We start from the raw sequence: 14,964 nt of genomic DNA, 5'->3' as shown, positions 1-14,964 counted from the left end.
GCCAGTTGGGAAGGCTACCATACTGGAGAGGTCTCACAGCAGTGCAGGCAGAGTACAGTAGATTAAGTGGTAACAAGGACAGGGCAGCACCAGCCCTCCACTGAGCCCCAGAGGTCAGCCAGAGCTCTGCAGTACCGCCCACCCCTCCACCCTGCTTTTTCTCCAGGGCTGGGGTTTCTCAACAGGGAACAACTGAGAAGGCCAGCAAAAGCGCTGGCAACTTGCACTCTGTTGTCTATGACTCTCAGGGCTCAATCCCACCCCTAATAAGCATTTGCTCCCAGCTCTAGGGGAAGGATGCTTGGGGCTCTTCCTCTGGAGGCAAGAGGGCAAATCACAAGACAGGTAACTGAGGGAGACTTTCCCCAAGATTCCCCAACTTGCTCCAGGGACCCCTGCAGTCCCTGTCTGGTCTGCCCAGGAATGCACAGCCTTGCTTTGGATAGCAGGCCTTCTGGTTCCTTTTTCTTGCCTCTCTCCTTTTCCTCCTCCCCCGTTCTCTTTCTTTCTCCCTCCCGCTAGAAGCTTCCAGGGTCGGTTGCTGTGTTCACTTACTCAGGACCTTCACTTTCCGTGTCCAATAGATTTGGTAGTCCCCTCCCTCGGAATTCTTCTTTCGGAAGCTCTTCGCATAGATTATCTCATTTATCCACACAAAAGGGGCGAATCCCTGAGGTGTGCCACGGAAGATCCACGAGCTCTTGTGCCCAGGGCGGGTCCGGGGATTCTCAGCGTGTGTGCCCCCGGGGAACAGCCTCTGCGCTGGAGGTCCAGAGCACGAGGGAGGTGGAAGGCGCAGTGTCCAAACCAAAATGTTGCCAGATGTTACCCCTCAAGTTAGTGGTCAGTCAATTCCAACCAAAAATGATCATGATCGCGACAATTATGATAATGATAACAATAATGTGCCAAACCCTCGCCCTCAGTGCGCCCTGCCCAAGTCCTGTGCCGACCCCGGTTTGGACCTGCCGGCTGGGTCCTGAGCCCCTGCAGGGTCGGCAGCCAGGAGCTCAGGAGGAGCGCAGGATCTGAAGGCCGTTCTGGGGCAGAGGCGGAGGGGCAGGCCAAGCCCAGGGGGACTGCGGAGGGAGGCGGGAGGCCATGGGAGAATGTCTAGGACCCACCAGGGAGGGCCTCGACTGTGGGGGCAGGCAAGGGAGGCAGGAAGACCGGAGCAGGAGTTCGGGGGCGGGAGTCCGGGAGCAGGACGAAGGGGTCTGGGGGCAAGTGCGGGCGCGGAGTGCGGGGGATGCTGGGGCGGGGGGGGAGGGGGGGAGGGGAAAGGAGGGACGCGGAGATAGGGGCGCGGCGCTGAGGGAAGGGGTATGAAGGTGGCGGGGGACAAAGAAGTGAGGGCAGAGAGCCGGGAGATGGGGGAGGAGGCAAAGGGTAGATGGGTGGGCGGGGAGATGCCGGGAGGCCGGGGGATGGAGCAGGGTGAGGGGAGGTGGGGAACGAGGCCAGGGGAGGAGGGGGTGTGGGGGGCGTGGGTACGGGGCCGGGGCTCGGGGAGGTGGAGGTGGGGCCCGGGATGTGGGCGTGGGGCGGCAGGGCGGGGAGGCGGAGCTCGGGCCCCTCCCCGGCGGGCCGCTGGAAAAGTTTGCGCCCTGGCTGGCGGGGACAGAGGCTGAAGAAGCTGGTCTGGGAGACACGCGACAGGAAACCGGCGCCAAGCGCGGCGGCAGGACGAACCCGAGCGAGACTCTCCGGCCCGGGAACGTGCCCCGACTCCCGAGCCCCAGGACTATCCCGGCGTCCCAGCCCAGCTCGCATCTGAGCGGAGGAAGGGGTGTCAGGATGCCGGTGGCCCAAGTGCCCTTCCCAGACGGAGGTGAGCTGGCACGGCAGAAGGCCCGGGGCACCCGGGGTGGGTGGGGGCAGCCAGGTCCACTTTTCTCACAAATTTCCAGCCAGTCCTCGGCGCGACGGTGACCTGGGTGGGCGAGCACATTACATCAGCATCACCCCCTCCACACAGGTCATCCATTCTGGTGACTGAGCCGAGGCGGGGTGGGGGAGGGGATGGTCCCTTTTTAAGTGCAATTGGAGCTTTTAAACGCCTAAGGAAAGAGTAGTGACTCGTCACAGAGACGATCCGTCAGTCGCTTTCCTGGGACAATTAAAAAGTTAGGCTCCCGCCCAGGATGAGGACCTGGGGACTGTGGAAGCGTGTGTATATGTGCTTGTTCTCTTGGGGAAATTATTCTATTTAATTTTATTCGCCACAAAATTCCAGTTTTCCTTCTATTTCTCAAACAAGGCAGTCAGGGCTGTCAGAATCAGGGGGCTGGAAGAAAAAGTTCCTACCGTGCCATAATGAGGTTCCCAGGGAAGATCAGTATGTTACATTCATAACAGATAAAGCTGGGGAAGGTCCTTCTTTGGCCTGGTGCAGGAAAGTGCTAACTTTGCCAATTTTAACCCTCCAGTCTCCAAATGGTTCTCTCTCCCTCTCTCCCGATCCGTCTCCTTCTTACTTCCTCTCTCTTCCTGACATTGGACACTCCCAAGGACATATTACTTTGTGGCGTTTTTGTATTTAGAGGTAAGAGAGGGACTTCTTGTTGGATTTTTGAAGTGAACATGCTTTACTTTGAAAATGAAGAAAGGTAGCAGCATGAACTGATTCTGGCTCTTCTGGAGCTCTGGGTACTTCCAGAATTAGGCGTCTTTTTCAAGTCTGGAGTTAGAAGTTGCAGACCTTGTATATAATCACATGTTCATAATTTCTCTTTTCAACATTTATTTCTTCACTGATGAAAATCTTGTGGGCATGGTTAAGAAAAACATAATTCCTAGAAAGTATGAGGGCAGGATTATGGTCTGTGGGTATATGAGTAACAAGGATGGCCAAGCCTGTTGCTGGTTGTAGGTGGTGGTTCTGGTGTGTGTATGTGTGTGGGGTGTGGTATGGTGTGGTGTGTGTGTGTGTGTGGTACTCAAGGAGTTGTGGAATTATCCACATCTGTACAAGTTCTCAATTGATGCAGAGCTCAGTGCCAGTATGAATAATTTTGTTGCCGGAGGGGAACCACACACTGGATGTTCTCGGTCAGCAAACACTCACTTAGGGCCTGCTCGTCCAGGCGCTCTTGTTGCCTGACACCAGAGATCTGAAGCACAAAGTCAGCCCTTAAGATATAGACAAAATGATTCCTCAACCAGTTTTCATCTCTGAAAATGCTGCTTTCCTCTTTGCATTTGTGAATTTCATTAAAGGCATGACTCTCCTAATTTTCTACCATATGTGGATACTGAAACTCCCATTTCCTGTACAAGGAGCCTTACCTATTGGCCTAATGAATTTATTTCTCAAAATTTACGAACTGATTTTTCCTTGTCTGGAAATAATGACACTAATTTGATTCCATGGTATCTCTTCCACCTCCTAAAAATGTTTCAGGACCTACAGTGTATACATATATTTTTGTTGCAAAGACATGGGGATTTGAGCATACCATAATCTCGAAACATTTGGGGTTGCCCAGTTGGAGAAACCCTTTTTTTCTGCCAGGACTTGGGACTATGACCCTGGTGCTGCCACAGCTGGCAAGGCAGCCTCAGGCAATCTGTTACGTTGGCCAGTTAGCCAAGACTGCTGTGCCCTGGGCTACACGAGCCTTTCTGTTTCCTCACATTTGGCTTCGTGATTCCTTCCGTATCAGTTTCGGAGGCATTTCATATTATTCCTTTGGCATACATTTTCTGTAAAATTAATTAATTGCCTTAAGAGATAGTCCATGAACTTTTGGAGATAATATGATATACTGAGCGGAATCCTGTCTAGTTTTAGTTAATAATACTTTTAAGTTGTTGTTACAGTTACTAGGCATAAAGTTGCCTTTTCTTCTCTTTTGTTTTCATTTTATTTTTGAGGAATTAATTACAGCTGCATCTATAAGAGGCCAGGCAATAGGCCAGTCAGGTAAATCAGTGACAAGGTTGTTCCAAGGAGAGTGTGGTACCGTTGGGTGGCTGTAACGTCCGATCAGCACCGTGAGCTGGAGTGAGAGACCTGAGTCAGTTGACTAGGCTCTTTGGCCTTGAAGATGCTGCTCCATTTCCTCGGGGTCAGAGTTTTCCATATATTTCAGTCAAGCCCTCACATTAGCATTCCAGCATTTTGCTATCAGTTCCAAGCATGGTGGTGACACTCTTGTCACTATCTAGGTGAGGAACACATGGAAAGGTGACAGTCTCCGGAAGAGCTTATCCCTAATGTGGTGCACTGGAATCCAATGACACAAGCATCCAGCCCAGCGCAGCCTCTTCCAAGCTGTACTACAAAGGACACTGAGCCCGCACACCCAACCCCCCAGACTCAGTTTCCTCCTATGTACATTTGGAAGGCAGATGCTGTAGTGGGGATCAGACATGGTACCTGCAATGTGCAACGTGCGGTACATGTGCAGTGTCACCAAATAAGAGCACTGCTGTGGGAAAGGATGACAGGGACCCCACAGTTAGGACTTCCTGGGCAGAATACCTCTTATTTGCATATGCCTGGAGGAGCTCATTTCCACACACTTTCATTCGTCCTATGGCAGTCTTGGTAGGAATTCAGTCCTGTGCCCTTCCTTAGAACAAGCACAGAAGAGAAAGTTTGACAAGGCTGGTTGAAAAGCAATGACGGTAAAGACCTTTTGCATCTAAAGCAGTTGCCCTCCGATCGACGAGCCAGGATGCCCAGGAGAGCGTGCACGGAGGCAGATGCTCGAGCTGCACCAGGTCCTGGGTACAACCTGCATTCCTGGGGCTCCCTGGACTGCCCTCAGATCTGTGTTAGCATCCAAGCCTTGTTTACCGGGAGAATGAGCTGTGGAGAAGCCACTGAAAAGCAGGAAATATGATCAGGGACCAACTCACTTCCACACTCCAGAGAAGAAAGGGGAAGGTGTGGAATCCTGAAGTGGTTCATCTATAACAGCCGTTTTCTCACTGGGAGCTCCACTAATGGGCACAGAGCAACTCGCAGGCGTGCAAGGCTGAGTGTGTGAAGCCTCTTGCTATGGACTATCTCTGAAAGCAGAGTGAGGTCACCTAAGAAGCTCGGAGTGAGGGGAAATACTCATTAGCAAAGGAATTTTGCTGGGGCCATGAAATGGCCAACTCATTATTTCCTTTCTAAATTCTTCTAAACAAAAAAAAAAAAAAAAAAAAAAAACTTGCTTTCCAAGAAATTTGGCTTGTTGGCCAATGCTTCATGTTTTAATTCAGTTTGGGGGATGAACTGGGAGAATGTGCCTTTAAAAATACAGCGCCCTGCATCCGACCAGGAGAAATAAATTTGTCACTATCTTATTGTGTGTGTGTGTGTGTGTGTGTGTGTGTGTGTGTGCGCTTTTTTGTTTGTTCGTTTGGGGTTTTTTTTGGCCATTACAGAGAGAAAGAGACAGACCCCAGATTGTGGAAATATTTTCCTTTGTTTTTTTCCTTTTCCTTCTTTTTACAGTTTGTTTATTTTTCAAATTGACATGTGTAGAGAAAGTGAATCGCTAGCGTGGAAAACACATCTGGAATCCATTGGCCCCTGCCGGGCTCATCCCTCCCCGCAGATGCTCCAACTTGGAATGGAGGGAAGAGGTGTGGGGTGACACACCTCTGAACCACCTTCTAGAAAGTGTCGTATTCCTTCTCTGCAGAAAGAAAAAGGCTTGGTGTTGAAATGCCTTGAGGTAGACTTGAAGACCCCAACTGAATGAGGCTGAAGTGAAAACTCTTAGGTGTAGCGGGTCTCTGTTGAGTAGATGAAAGGGAAGCTCAGGTGTGGGCAGTGTACTTCAGGGGACGGGTCTGTGGGGGTCTGGGCCATCTGAGCACAGTTTGAGAGTGAGAACTCTGCCTATGGACATAAGCAAGGCACAGCTCTGTCGGAATCTGGGTTTGTTGGAAGACCACTGCCCATAAGCAAGGAGCATCTCTGTCCTGAGGATCTTCTATAACATGCCTGGCTTTCTGAATGTGTACACGACTAGCCAGCACCCAGCCACACTTCTCAGCATCAGGCTGTATTTTTAAGTATTCAGATGGAAATTAAGCAGTGATCAACCTTTTACAATGGAAAGGCAGATGCTGGTCACTGCCAGCCCCAGACACCTATGTTTTAAAATAAAACAAAACGTGAGCATTTGTAGTGTGTAACTCTCACCCTCTATAGGGACTTCTCCAGCTCCCCACAAATACCATTCACAGGACCATGGGCTGAGACCCATAAGCCTCTGCAGGGACCCTCCCATCAAAGCCCAACCTAGACATCAATGCTAGGAGATCCACGGTACTCCTTGGAAACAGAGGCACGTGCTCGCCACAAGGACATCCTAGTAGCACTGCTAAGGACAACAACACTTGGAAACCACTCCATGTCCACAAGCAGGAATGAATGGAGGCTGTTGCATCCATCCACACGGTGGGAGCAATGGGAAGGGATTACCGGCATCTCCACTCATGACTCACAGGAGCATCCCATTGAGAGGACGATGCCAGGCACACTGTATGTCGTATGGCTCCATTTATATGAAGGTCAGACACAGGCTAAATTACTCTAGGGGACGAGATGTCCAGAGAGTGGTACTATCTGGGAGTGGTTAGTGACTAGAAGAGGCCATGAGGGATAGGATAGGTTGGTCTCCCAGGAGCCCTGGTGCCCACAGTGCCCAGCATCCCTGCAGTGTAGCAGCAGCAGGATGGATGAGCCAGGGAGGGCCGATGCCCCACCTCGCCATGAGCAGGACCTGGGAGGGGCAGAGCGTTCTTCCGGCAAACTCGGAGTCTGTGCTGCGCCCCTCGGGATGGAGGCCCGAACTCGCCCGTGAGATGGTTTTGACTATGCACAGTGGTGTTCAGATGCATCCAAAATCAATCTGATCTTTAGCCCAGCACTTAACTCTCAGATGGGGTCTACTTTCTAATGCTGACAATCCAAAGAAAATAAGCTTTTGGATTCCAAAGAGAGATGGATATCTTCCAGTTACGCAAAATGCGGAGATTCACATTTAACAAAAGAGGTTCTGAAAAAATGTGCTCCTTGAGCGATAAATATTTAATTAAGGGAAGCTATAAATCAAGAATTAATGGGAAAATATGTTCGCCCTCAAGATTCATAGTTTGGATGGATTTCTGGCACATCTTAGACAATTTTTGTTTTGGTTATTTTCTTGCTGGTTATCAGTTTTTATTGTTTCCTTTTGTTTCCTCTACTCAATTTTATCAAAACTCTACATATTCAGGAAAAAAAAAAGTTGATGTGAGTCTGCAAAGCCTGTGGTGTATTTCCTCTGCCCTTTATTTCCAAGAGAAGTCCAGATCCAGCAGTTTTAAAGGGACTCACTTCCCTGCTATCCATACTATACAGCCTAGTCGGAGGGGTGGAGACTGTCCAAGAGGTATTCAAATGCCGTGGAGTTATCATGGGGGAAACTAAGGCACAGGAGACAAACTTTGGACACACCCTGGTTTCAAAAGCCTTTCAGTTGCAGATGCCTAGAGCCCTTTCACCCCAGTGTGAGTGGGAATTCCTGTACAATTCATGTTCCTGTCCTTTTAGGTAATATTAGTATGTTTTTTATCATTCAGACTGCTCTGGTGCTGAGTCAGTTACCATCATAAATCCTCTTGTTATGCTTGCCAATATCAGGTCCTGGGAGAGAAACCCCTGATGGGAAAGCAGGTGTCTCAGAAGCATTTGAGGCAAACCCGACACGATGGTGTCATAGACAGAGGGGCGGCCACTTGGACGTGTCAGCAGGGGGTCTGGCATGGGGGGTTGCATGTGTAGGGCCCTCGGGCCAGCCATGTGACCCCATTGCCGTCGGGGAAATAGCTGCTCTCAGGATGCTGCTGCTTTGTGGCTCTTGGTGGAGCGGCACATGTGTTCCTCTTCCCTGCCTTTGTGCCACGCCTTTTCCATGAATGAGGTCACACGTGGTGCAGTGGCGGTGCATCTGTGTAGGGATGCCGAGTGCTCTCTCAGGGGTTGTGCTCTGGGGTGGCAAGTGGTGGGAAGATAACCAGGCAGCTAAGTTCTCCTGTGCCTGGTTTCCTACGACAGCCAGGAAGGGTCAGCAAAGTGGGAGCACGGATTCTCCATTCGCCGCCCACAGATGAGAGTACTTAGATGGGCAGTAATAAAGGGCACACACGTTTACTGGGCACCATTAATATACATGGTGCTGTGAGAGGAGAGATGCTGCGATCTTCACAGTGTCGGCATGAGGATTAAATAAGGGGCTCCAGGGAAAGTGCTCTGAGAGTGTCAGCTGCTGCTCCTATTTCTACTCTTAAAAACACAGCTTGCAATTTGTTTTAAAAAGTGGTGTGCAAGGGCAGGATGATTCCAGAAAATGTTACAGAGCAGGTAGAATTTGACTTGGGCCTGAAGGACGGACACGATTTAAATAAAAATGGAAGAGGGGCAAGAGCAGGAGGAGGGGAGCTGCCCACAAGCTGACCGCCACCTCTGCCTCTGTCTCTGGGAGACCTGCAGACGAGGCCCCTTGTCCTTCCCGTGCCCAGACCAAGCAGGTGGGCACCAGGGCTGGGTGGGGAGCCCTGCCTCCCTCCTGCCCGAGGCAGCAAGGTGCCTCTGGCTCAGGCGACACAGCCCCAGGGTCCGATGCTGCCTCCAAGGGCTCATCAACGATGGGGGAGACTCGGCAGTACTCATTGGTGGCAGACCACCCCAGTACTTCATTGTTAGCCTAGCCTCAGAACCTGCCTGCTTTTCCTTTTTGAAGTTAGAAGAGGTTTCTGCCAACATTTGGCAGTCAAGGTGACCCCCCAGTCCTTCGTGACCTCAGACCCAGCTCAGATGCCAGGGGCCCACGTGGTTTCCAGAACAAGCCTCACGTCGAAGCTCCAGTACACTGGAAGAAATCTCCGCAAAGAAGCAACAGGGCCATCTCTGCCCGATGTCAGAAAACTGGAGTCCCCCAAATTAAGGGAGGGGAGGTTTGATAATGTCCTCAGGGCGCTGGGACCAGCACCCGAGTGGCAGGAAAGCATCTACCTGGAGGGTCCCGTGGGCAGGGAGCCCTGTTTGGAGCCTCCTCTGCTTCTCACTGACAGAGCAGCTACCAACACTGAGCCCCAGGATCCTCCTGGCCACTGAGGCCCTCTATGGGAATGAGCTCAGCGGGTGGATGAGGCCTTCAGATTCGGTCACACCCCAAAATGCAGAGCCCCGTTTCATTGGAGAGTGGTCCATGTGCCACTGAACCAAACTGAGGGTCGTGACTTAAATGTAATAAAAGTTTAAAAAAAACTTCACACAGTCGGTGTTGTAAATTAACCTCGTTGGATCTTTATTATATATTTAAATGCTCAAATAATTTTAATTTAGAATAAGTGAGTTTAGTGAAATCCATTTCTGCCTCGGTAGTTGGGTCTGCTTCACTGTGGACATCACAGGAGGCCGATGGATAAAGCCACAGGTGGGGTGGAGTGCATCCAAGGTCCAGTGGGGGAGGGACCATCGGAAGTCTGGCTCTTGTGTTCTCCGCCACGCCCTCTCACTAGTGCTCCCAGGGTGGTTTCTTTCAGTTCACACACACCGATTTAGTTTTGGCAGTTTAGACAGCTAGAGCTAAACTCTGAATTTTAAGCCGAACTCGAAAATCCACTTGGTTGTCCTTTCTTTTCTTCCTTTAGTCTCAATAGCTGTTGATTCCACTTTTACAGGTTTGTATTTCTTCCTCCCCTGGCTCGACGCTCAGCTGTTCGCTAGGGGAGTGGCCATGTGGGCCGTGCGTGGCCTGTGCTCTTCTTCCTTTGGTGGCCAGGTGGTCGGTTTCCGAGCTCTCCACTGGGCAGACCTGGGGGCCGTCTAGACTCAATTTCTGGCCCTGGCCCTGCTACCCGGGGATCCCATCCAGGAAGTGTGAGTCCTTCCCACAATGTTGCTCCAAAAGCCACCAAGGACGTTTCAGAAATCGGATGGGCATTATTCCAGATTCTATTCTATTTTTTGGACCTGGCATAATACTGTTTCTCTGTCAGTAACTGGGAATAAGGGTTCACCAGCTCCTGTGCAGTAGATGAGTATGAACTAGTTAGCGTTCCTAAGTGCCTTGAGATTTCCGGATGGAAGTATTACCTGGGTCTGTGTGTGATGGTGACGTGACTGAATGATGGTGGTGCTCATGCACTGAATTTCCCTCCTCAACAACTGCAGACACAGAATTGCTCCCTTTGGTCTCCATGGTCACTTAATATCTTGACCTGTGTTAAAGGCCCTCTCTGGGCCCATGCAGACCAGCCGTCCAACCGCTTCAACATTTTTAGTGCCTTTCCCCAGCTTTATTGTTGCTGTTGATCTTAGGTGCTGTTACTTTATCACTGGGCGCCCCCTCCTTTTATCTTTTTGCAGGAGCCTATTCTCAACACCCTAGCCGGGGTCTGGCTTGGATCACTATTGCAGCCTGAGCCGCAGGCTTTCTTTGCCCGGGAAATGGACGTTCCCAGGGCGCCCTCTGGTGGATTCTGGAGCTAACCGATCGTGACTTCCAAGTGATGGCGACGGTTCTCACGCTGCACCCCAGACCCTACACCTCCAACGAGACGCTGCACAAACATTACAGCTATGTAGGCAAGTTGAAGGACAGGCTGAAGGACGCCCCCGAGGGCAGCACGCTCACCACCATTGTTTTCTTGATCATCTGCAGCTTCATTGTCTTGGAGAACCTGATGGTTTTGATCGCCATCTGGAAAAACAATAAATTTCACAACCGCATGTACTTTTTCATTGGCAACCTGGCTCTCTGCGACCTCCTGGCCGGCATAGCCTACAAGGTCAACATTCTGATGTCGGGCAAGAGGACACTGAGCCTGTCTCTGACGGTCTGGTTTCTACGGGAAGGCAGCATGTTCGTGGCCCTCGGGGCATCCACCTGTAGCCTACTGGCCATTGCTATCGAGCGGCACTTGACCATGATCAAAATGAGACCATACGATGCCAACAAGAAGCACCGCGTCTTTCTCCTGATCGGGATGTGCTGGCTCATCGCGTTCTCGCTGGGCGCCTTACCCATCCTGGGCTGGAACTGCCTCCACGACCTCCCTGACTGCTCCACCATCCTGCCCCTCTACTCCAAGAAGTACATCGCGTTCTGCATCAGCATCTTCACGGCCATCCTGGTGACCATCGTGATCCTGTACACACGCATCTACTTCCTGGTGAAGTCCAGCAGCCGCAGGGTGGCCAGCCCTCACAACTCAGAGCGGTCCATGGCCCTGCTGCGGACTGTGGTGATCGTGGTGAGCGTCTTCATCGCCTGCTGGTCCCCACTCTTCATCCTCTTCCTCGTGGATGTGGCCTGCAAGGTGAAGGAGTGTGCCATCCTGTTCAAGGCCCAGTGGTTCATTGTGCTGGCCGTGCTCAACTCCGCCATGAACCCCGTCATCTACACGCTGGCCAGCAAGGAGATGCGGCGGGCCTTCTTCCGGCTGGTCTGCACCTGCCTGGTCAGGGGCCAGGGTGCCCGCTCCTCACCCATCCAGCCTGCTCTCGACCCAAGCAGAAGCAAATCCAGCGGCAGCAATAACAGCAGCCCCTCCCCAAAGAGCAAGGAAGACCTCCCCCAGATAACTGCCTCGCCCTGCATAACAGACAGAAACAAAACCCTGCAGAATGGGATCCTCTGCAAGTGAGGGCACCGGGCTCCAGGAACGTGGGGTCCTCACGTCTCCATGGAACGAGCAGCAACTAGCCCTGCAGCCACATTCTTATTGATTGCACGCCTCACCCACGGGGGCTAGTCCAGAGCTGGGACTCAGGAAACCCATTCTGCCAACAGCCTACCTGGTGTGGACGTCTCTTAAGGAGGGAACCCAAGGAATTGCCAACCCATTTCAGTGTAGACAATGTGCCTTGTCCGTTTAGGCTCCAGGGTCTTCCAAATGTACCATGCTGCTGATGTCATCAGTCGCCTTACCCTGAATCCCACCGACCACTGTCTGCTGTGCCTAGAGAGGGAAGGTTGTGGACCACACAGTGTACAATGTGTCTCCCAGGACATCAGGATGATGTTTGGTAACTTTACACTACACTCTGTGCACAGGATAGATGCTGTATATTGGTCATTTCTGTGTTGCAGAGCACTTGCGTTTCACATGTCTGCCATTGGTACATGCATAAGCTGCAGTACGTGATACTGTTACGTAACAGTTAGTACAGGTATATTCTGACTGAAGCACCAGGTGTGAGGATATGGCTGGGAACTAGGTGGACACACTGGTTCCAGTCTCCTCAGACTGACATGAAGTCTCACGTTAAGCAGGTTTTGAAAGCCCAAATCCCCCCCAAAGGGCTTGTCCGAGACTGGTCTCAGATGTGTGGGTCTGACTCCAAACTGTCCTGAGACATACACTTGACAGCGTCTGGAGTATCCTGGTGACAATGAGCAAGTTCTGTGGGCGTACATCCCCCAAGGGGACCCCTGCTTCTCTTCTGTCATTTGTCCCTGCAGAGTCTTAAGCACATCTAAAAGCCAAATTAGCCAAATTATGTGATTGTTTGAGGTTTCTCCAAATCACAGAAAAGCCAGCCAGCGTATTCCAGGAGCTGTGCCCCAGACCAACCAAGAAAAGAACCCACGAGGGAGAAGCAGAGGACAGACCCCTGGCTCATTTCACCTTTCCAATGTAATGGGGAGTTTCTATTGAATTAGGAGAGGTTTGCAAGGCAGCACTGTGATCCTATGTTGAGTTTGAATCTGTATCAGAAAGCACCAAGTCAACAACGCCCTGCGTTGTCACAGCTGAACAGCTGGGGCCGTCAGCAGCCTCATGGATTCCCGAAAGCTGACCCTGACCGTGACTATTAGAGCAGTTTAATTGTGATCTGGCAGCTTGTGCTTTCTTCAAAGAAATATAGCAATACTGTAATCTTCCTTTTCAACACAGGTTGACCCTGTATCACTGTTTATCTTAAGAAGCAATTACTTAGAAGGTATTTTTGTACACAGTCATCCCCAGTGATTCTTCATGCAGTACAAATGGGTGAAAAATACACAAATTTGCAGAGCTGTCATAAGCATATAGTTGATGTATCGAGTTCTTTGTTAAAAAAAAAAAAAAAAGCAACCTTTAAAAGGATTCTTTCTTGGGTAAGTCTCACATCAGAACCCCCTGAAGTTTTTAGGTTCAGTGGGAATTTTGCCTGAGTAAAGACTAAAAGAGTAGTCTTAATACATGAGTAACTTTTCAAAGAGAAAGGGACTCCTCTTTGTTATATGATGCCAGTTCCTCTTTATTAAGGAAGATTTCTGTGGGTCCTGGGTGATCATGTACCGACCAACATCTTTCTTAATTTTTGGTACTGATGAGATAAATCCTATTTGTAAGGAGATGCTCATCGGTGGCATTTTTGTTGTCCTCATTACGTCATTGAAAAGGAGCTGATTCTCTTGTCAAATAGCATGAGAAAATCCAGGGCATTTCTGGAAAAGTTAAGCATTAAGATACTGGGATAAGAAAACAACAACAACAAAATTGCCTCAGAGAGCCAAAATATTGAGTATTGCATCTTACCTTAGGTAGTGAAATGACTTAACAAATTTATATGTTAGTTCTGAGTTGCTTGGGGGCCCCAGATGTCTGGCACTAATATTGATAACACTATAACCTCAACTTTTTTTTGGGGTAGTGCAAAACTTTCAATCAATCTGAATGAAAAATACTCCAAAAGAGTAATTGTGTTTATTTGATATATGCAAAAAGTAATCAAATTTAGTACCGATGTGTACATTCCTAACTAGCTAGCTGGAGATCATTTAGAAGTTGAGTGTGTCAAAGCCACAGAGAACCTGTGCATTAGATCTCGTTCAGTTAGTAACCTTTACTGCGTCCCATGTATGTTTGTTAAAAAAATAAATAAAACTGAAAGCCTTTGTATAAACTCATTCTTGGGAGTCCATGTGAGGGGCTGTGTACACTGGGGCTGCCCCTGGTGATGTGCAAAGTGGCAGTGTGACCTCTCACCTGGTGCCAGTGTTTCTCTAAGAATTAAAACACTCTGAGAATTTCAATAACATTTCCCCTAGGCTTCTCACTAGCAGAGCTGGTGTTTTAGGAAACTTCAGTGTATTGGGTGCTTTTCCACCAATTTTGGTAGGTCAGTAGGGAAGGAGGTCAATGGACTACCCTTTTGATAGGGGGAAAATTGTAAGGGTCATGGCAGCCAAAGTACAGCTGAAAGAGATGGGACGATGGGTTCTGTTCCATTTGGTGTAATTGAAGCAACAGGAGAGACTAGATCAGAACTGACCCTTTCTCTAGCTTTCTCCAGCACAAGTGGTAAGTTTTCGCTTCTCCACCCTACATTCTACCTAGAAGGAGACCAGTGTTTGGCATCACTAGTTGGTAGTGCCATTCTGCCACCTTTGATACTGCCCAAGGCCGAGTGGGCAGAAGTTAACATAAATTGCAACAGGAATGCCTTTGCCAGGCCGCCATTTTCATCCCACACCTTTGGTGTCCCTGACGGGGTTCTGCTGTGATTGTATTTTAAGAGATCTCCTGGGGAATAATAGAGAATATCTGCTTTCTATGGAAAGGCTTCAAACTCCGCTCCTCTCCTTCATGAGGCAATACAAGATCCACCAACCAAATGAGAGACTTTTCACGATATTCTTTATTGCCCTCAGACTCACATTGACAGTTAACATCGGACTGTTTAGAGAACGGTTGTTTCCACCCTTGACCCGTGTTGCCTCTGCACTGGTAAAGAGCCTTTCACAGAAATGTAACCAGGTGTACTCTATAGAAAACTTCTAGTTAAATTACCAAGTCCATGCTTTTAAATGTATCTACGAGTGCAAAACTTCCACACCCAAATGTTTTTAGTATCTAAGTCAAATATCGAAGGGTTTGCTACATAATCAGAAATGCACACACCACTATTCTGAAAATGAAGGCACATTTTCCAATAACCAGTGATAAGAAGTGCAGCATTGCCTAAGTGGGTGCGAC

The 14,964-nt window shown here is 49.7% G+C and overlaps 1 protein-coding gene across 1 annotated transcript; it reads left to right on the top strand.

The window, feature by feature from the left end:
- Window positions 1–1,598: 1,598 nt before the first annotated feature.
- S1PR3 (sphingosine-1-phosphate receptor 3) lies at window positions 1,599–13,877 on the top strand. The gene is made up of 2 exons (XM_061199384.1): window positions 1,599–1,831; window positions 10,364–13,877. Exon 2 carries the CDS (start codon window positions 10,507–10,509, stop codon window positions 11,641–11,643), a length of 1,137 nt encoding a protein of 378 aa, XP_061055367.1. The 5' UTR covers window positions 1,599–1,831; window positions 10,364–10,506; the 3' UTR covers window positions 11,644–13,877.
- The last annotated feature ends 1,087 nt before the right edge of the window (window positions 13,878–14,964 follow it).

Source organism: Eubalaena glacialis, chromosome 9, assembly GCF_028564815.1.
Source record: "Eubalaena glacialis isolate mEubGla1 chromosome 9, mEubGla1.1.hap2.+ XY, whole genome shotgun sequence".
In the NCBI taxonomy this organism is placed as follows: domain Eukaryota; kingdom Metazoa; phylum Chordata; class Mammalia; order Artiodactyla; family Balaenidae; genus Eubalaena; species Eubalaena glacialis.
The sequence above is the reverse complement of the archived record's forward strand: the minus strand, read 5'-3'. Positions and strand labels throughout refer to the sequence as shown.

Bases quoted from the DNA above. Each gene is read 5' to 3' on its own strand.
- S1PR3 (XM_061199384.1), top strand. From the start codon at position 10,507: ATGGCGACGGTTCTCACGCTGCACCCCAGACCCTACACCTCCAACGAG.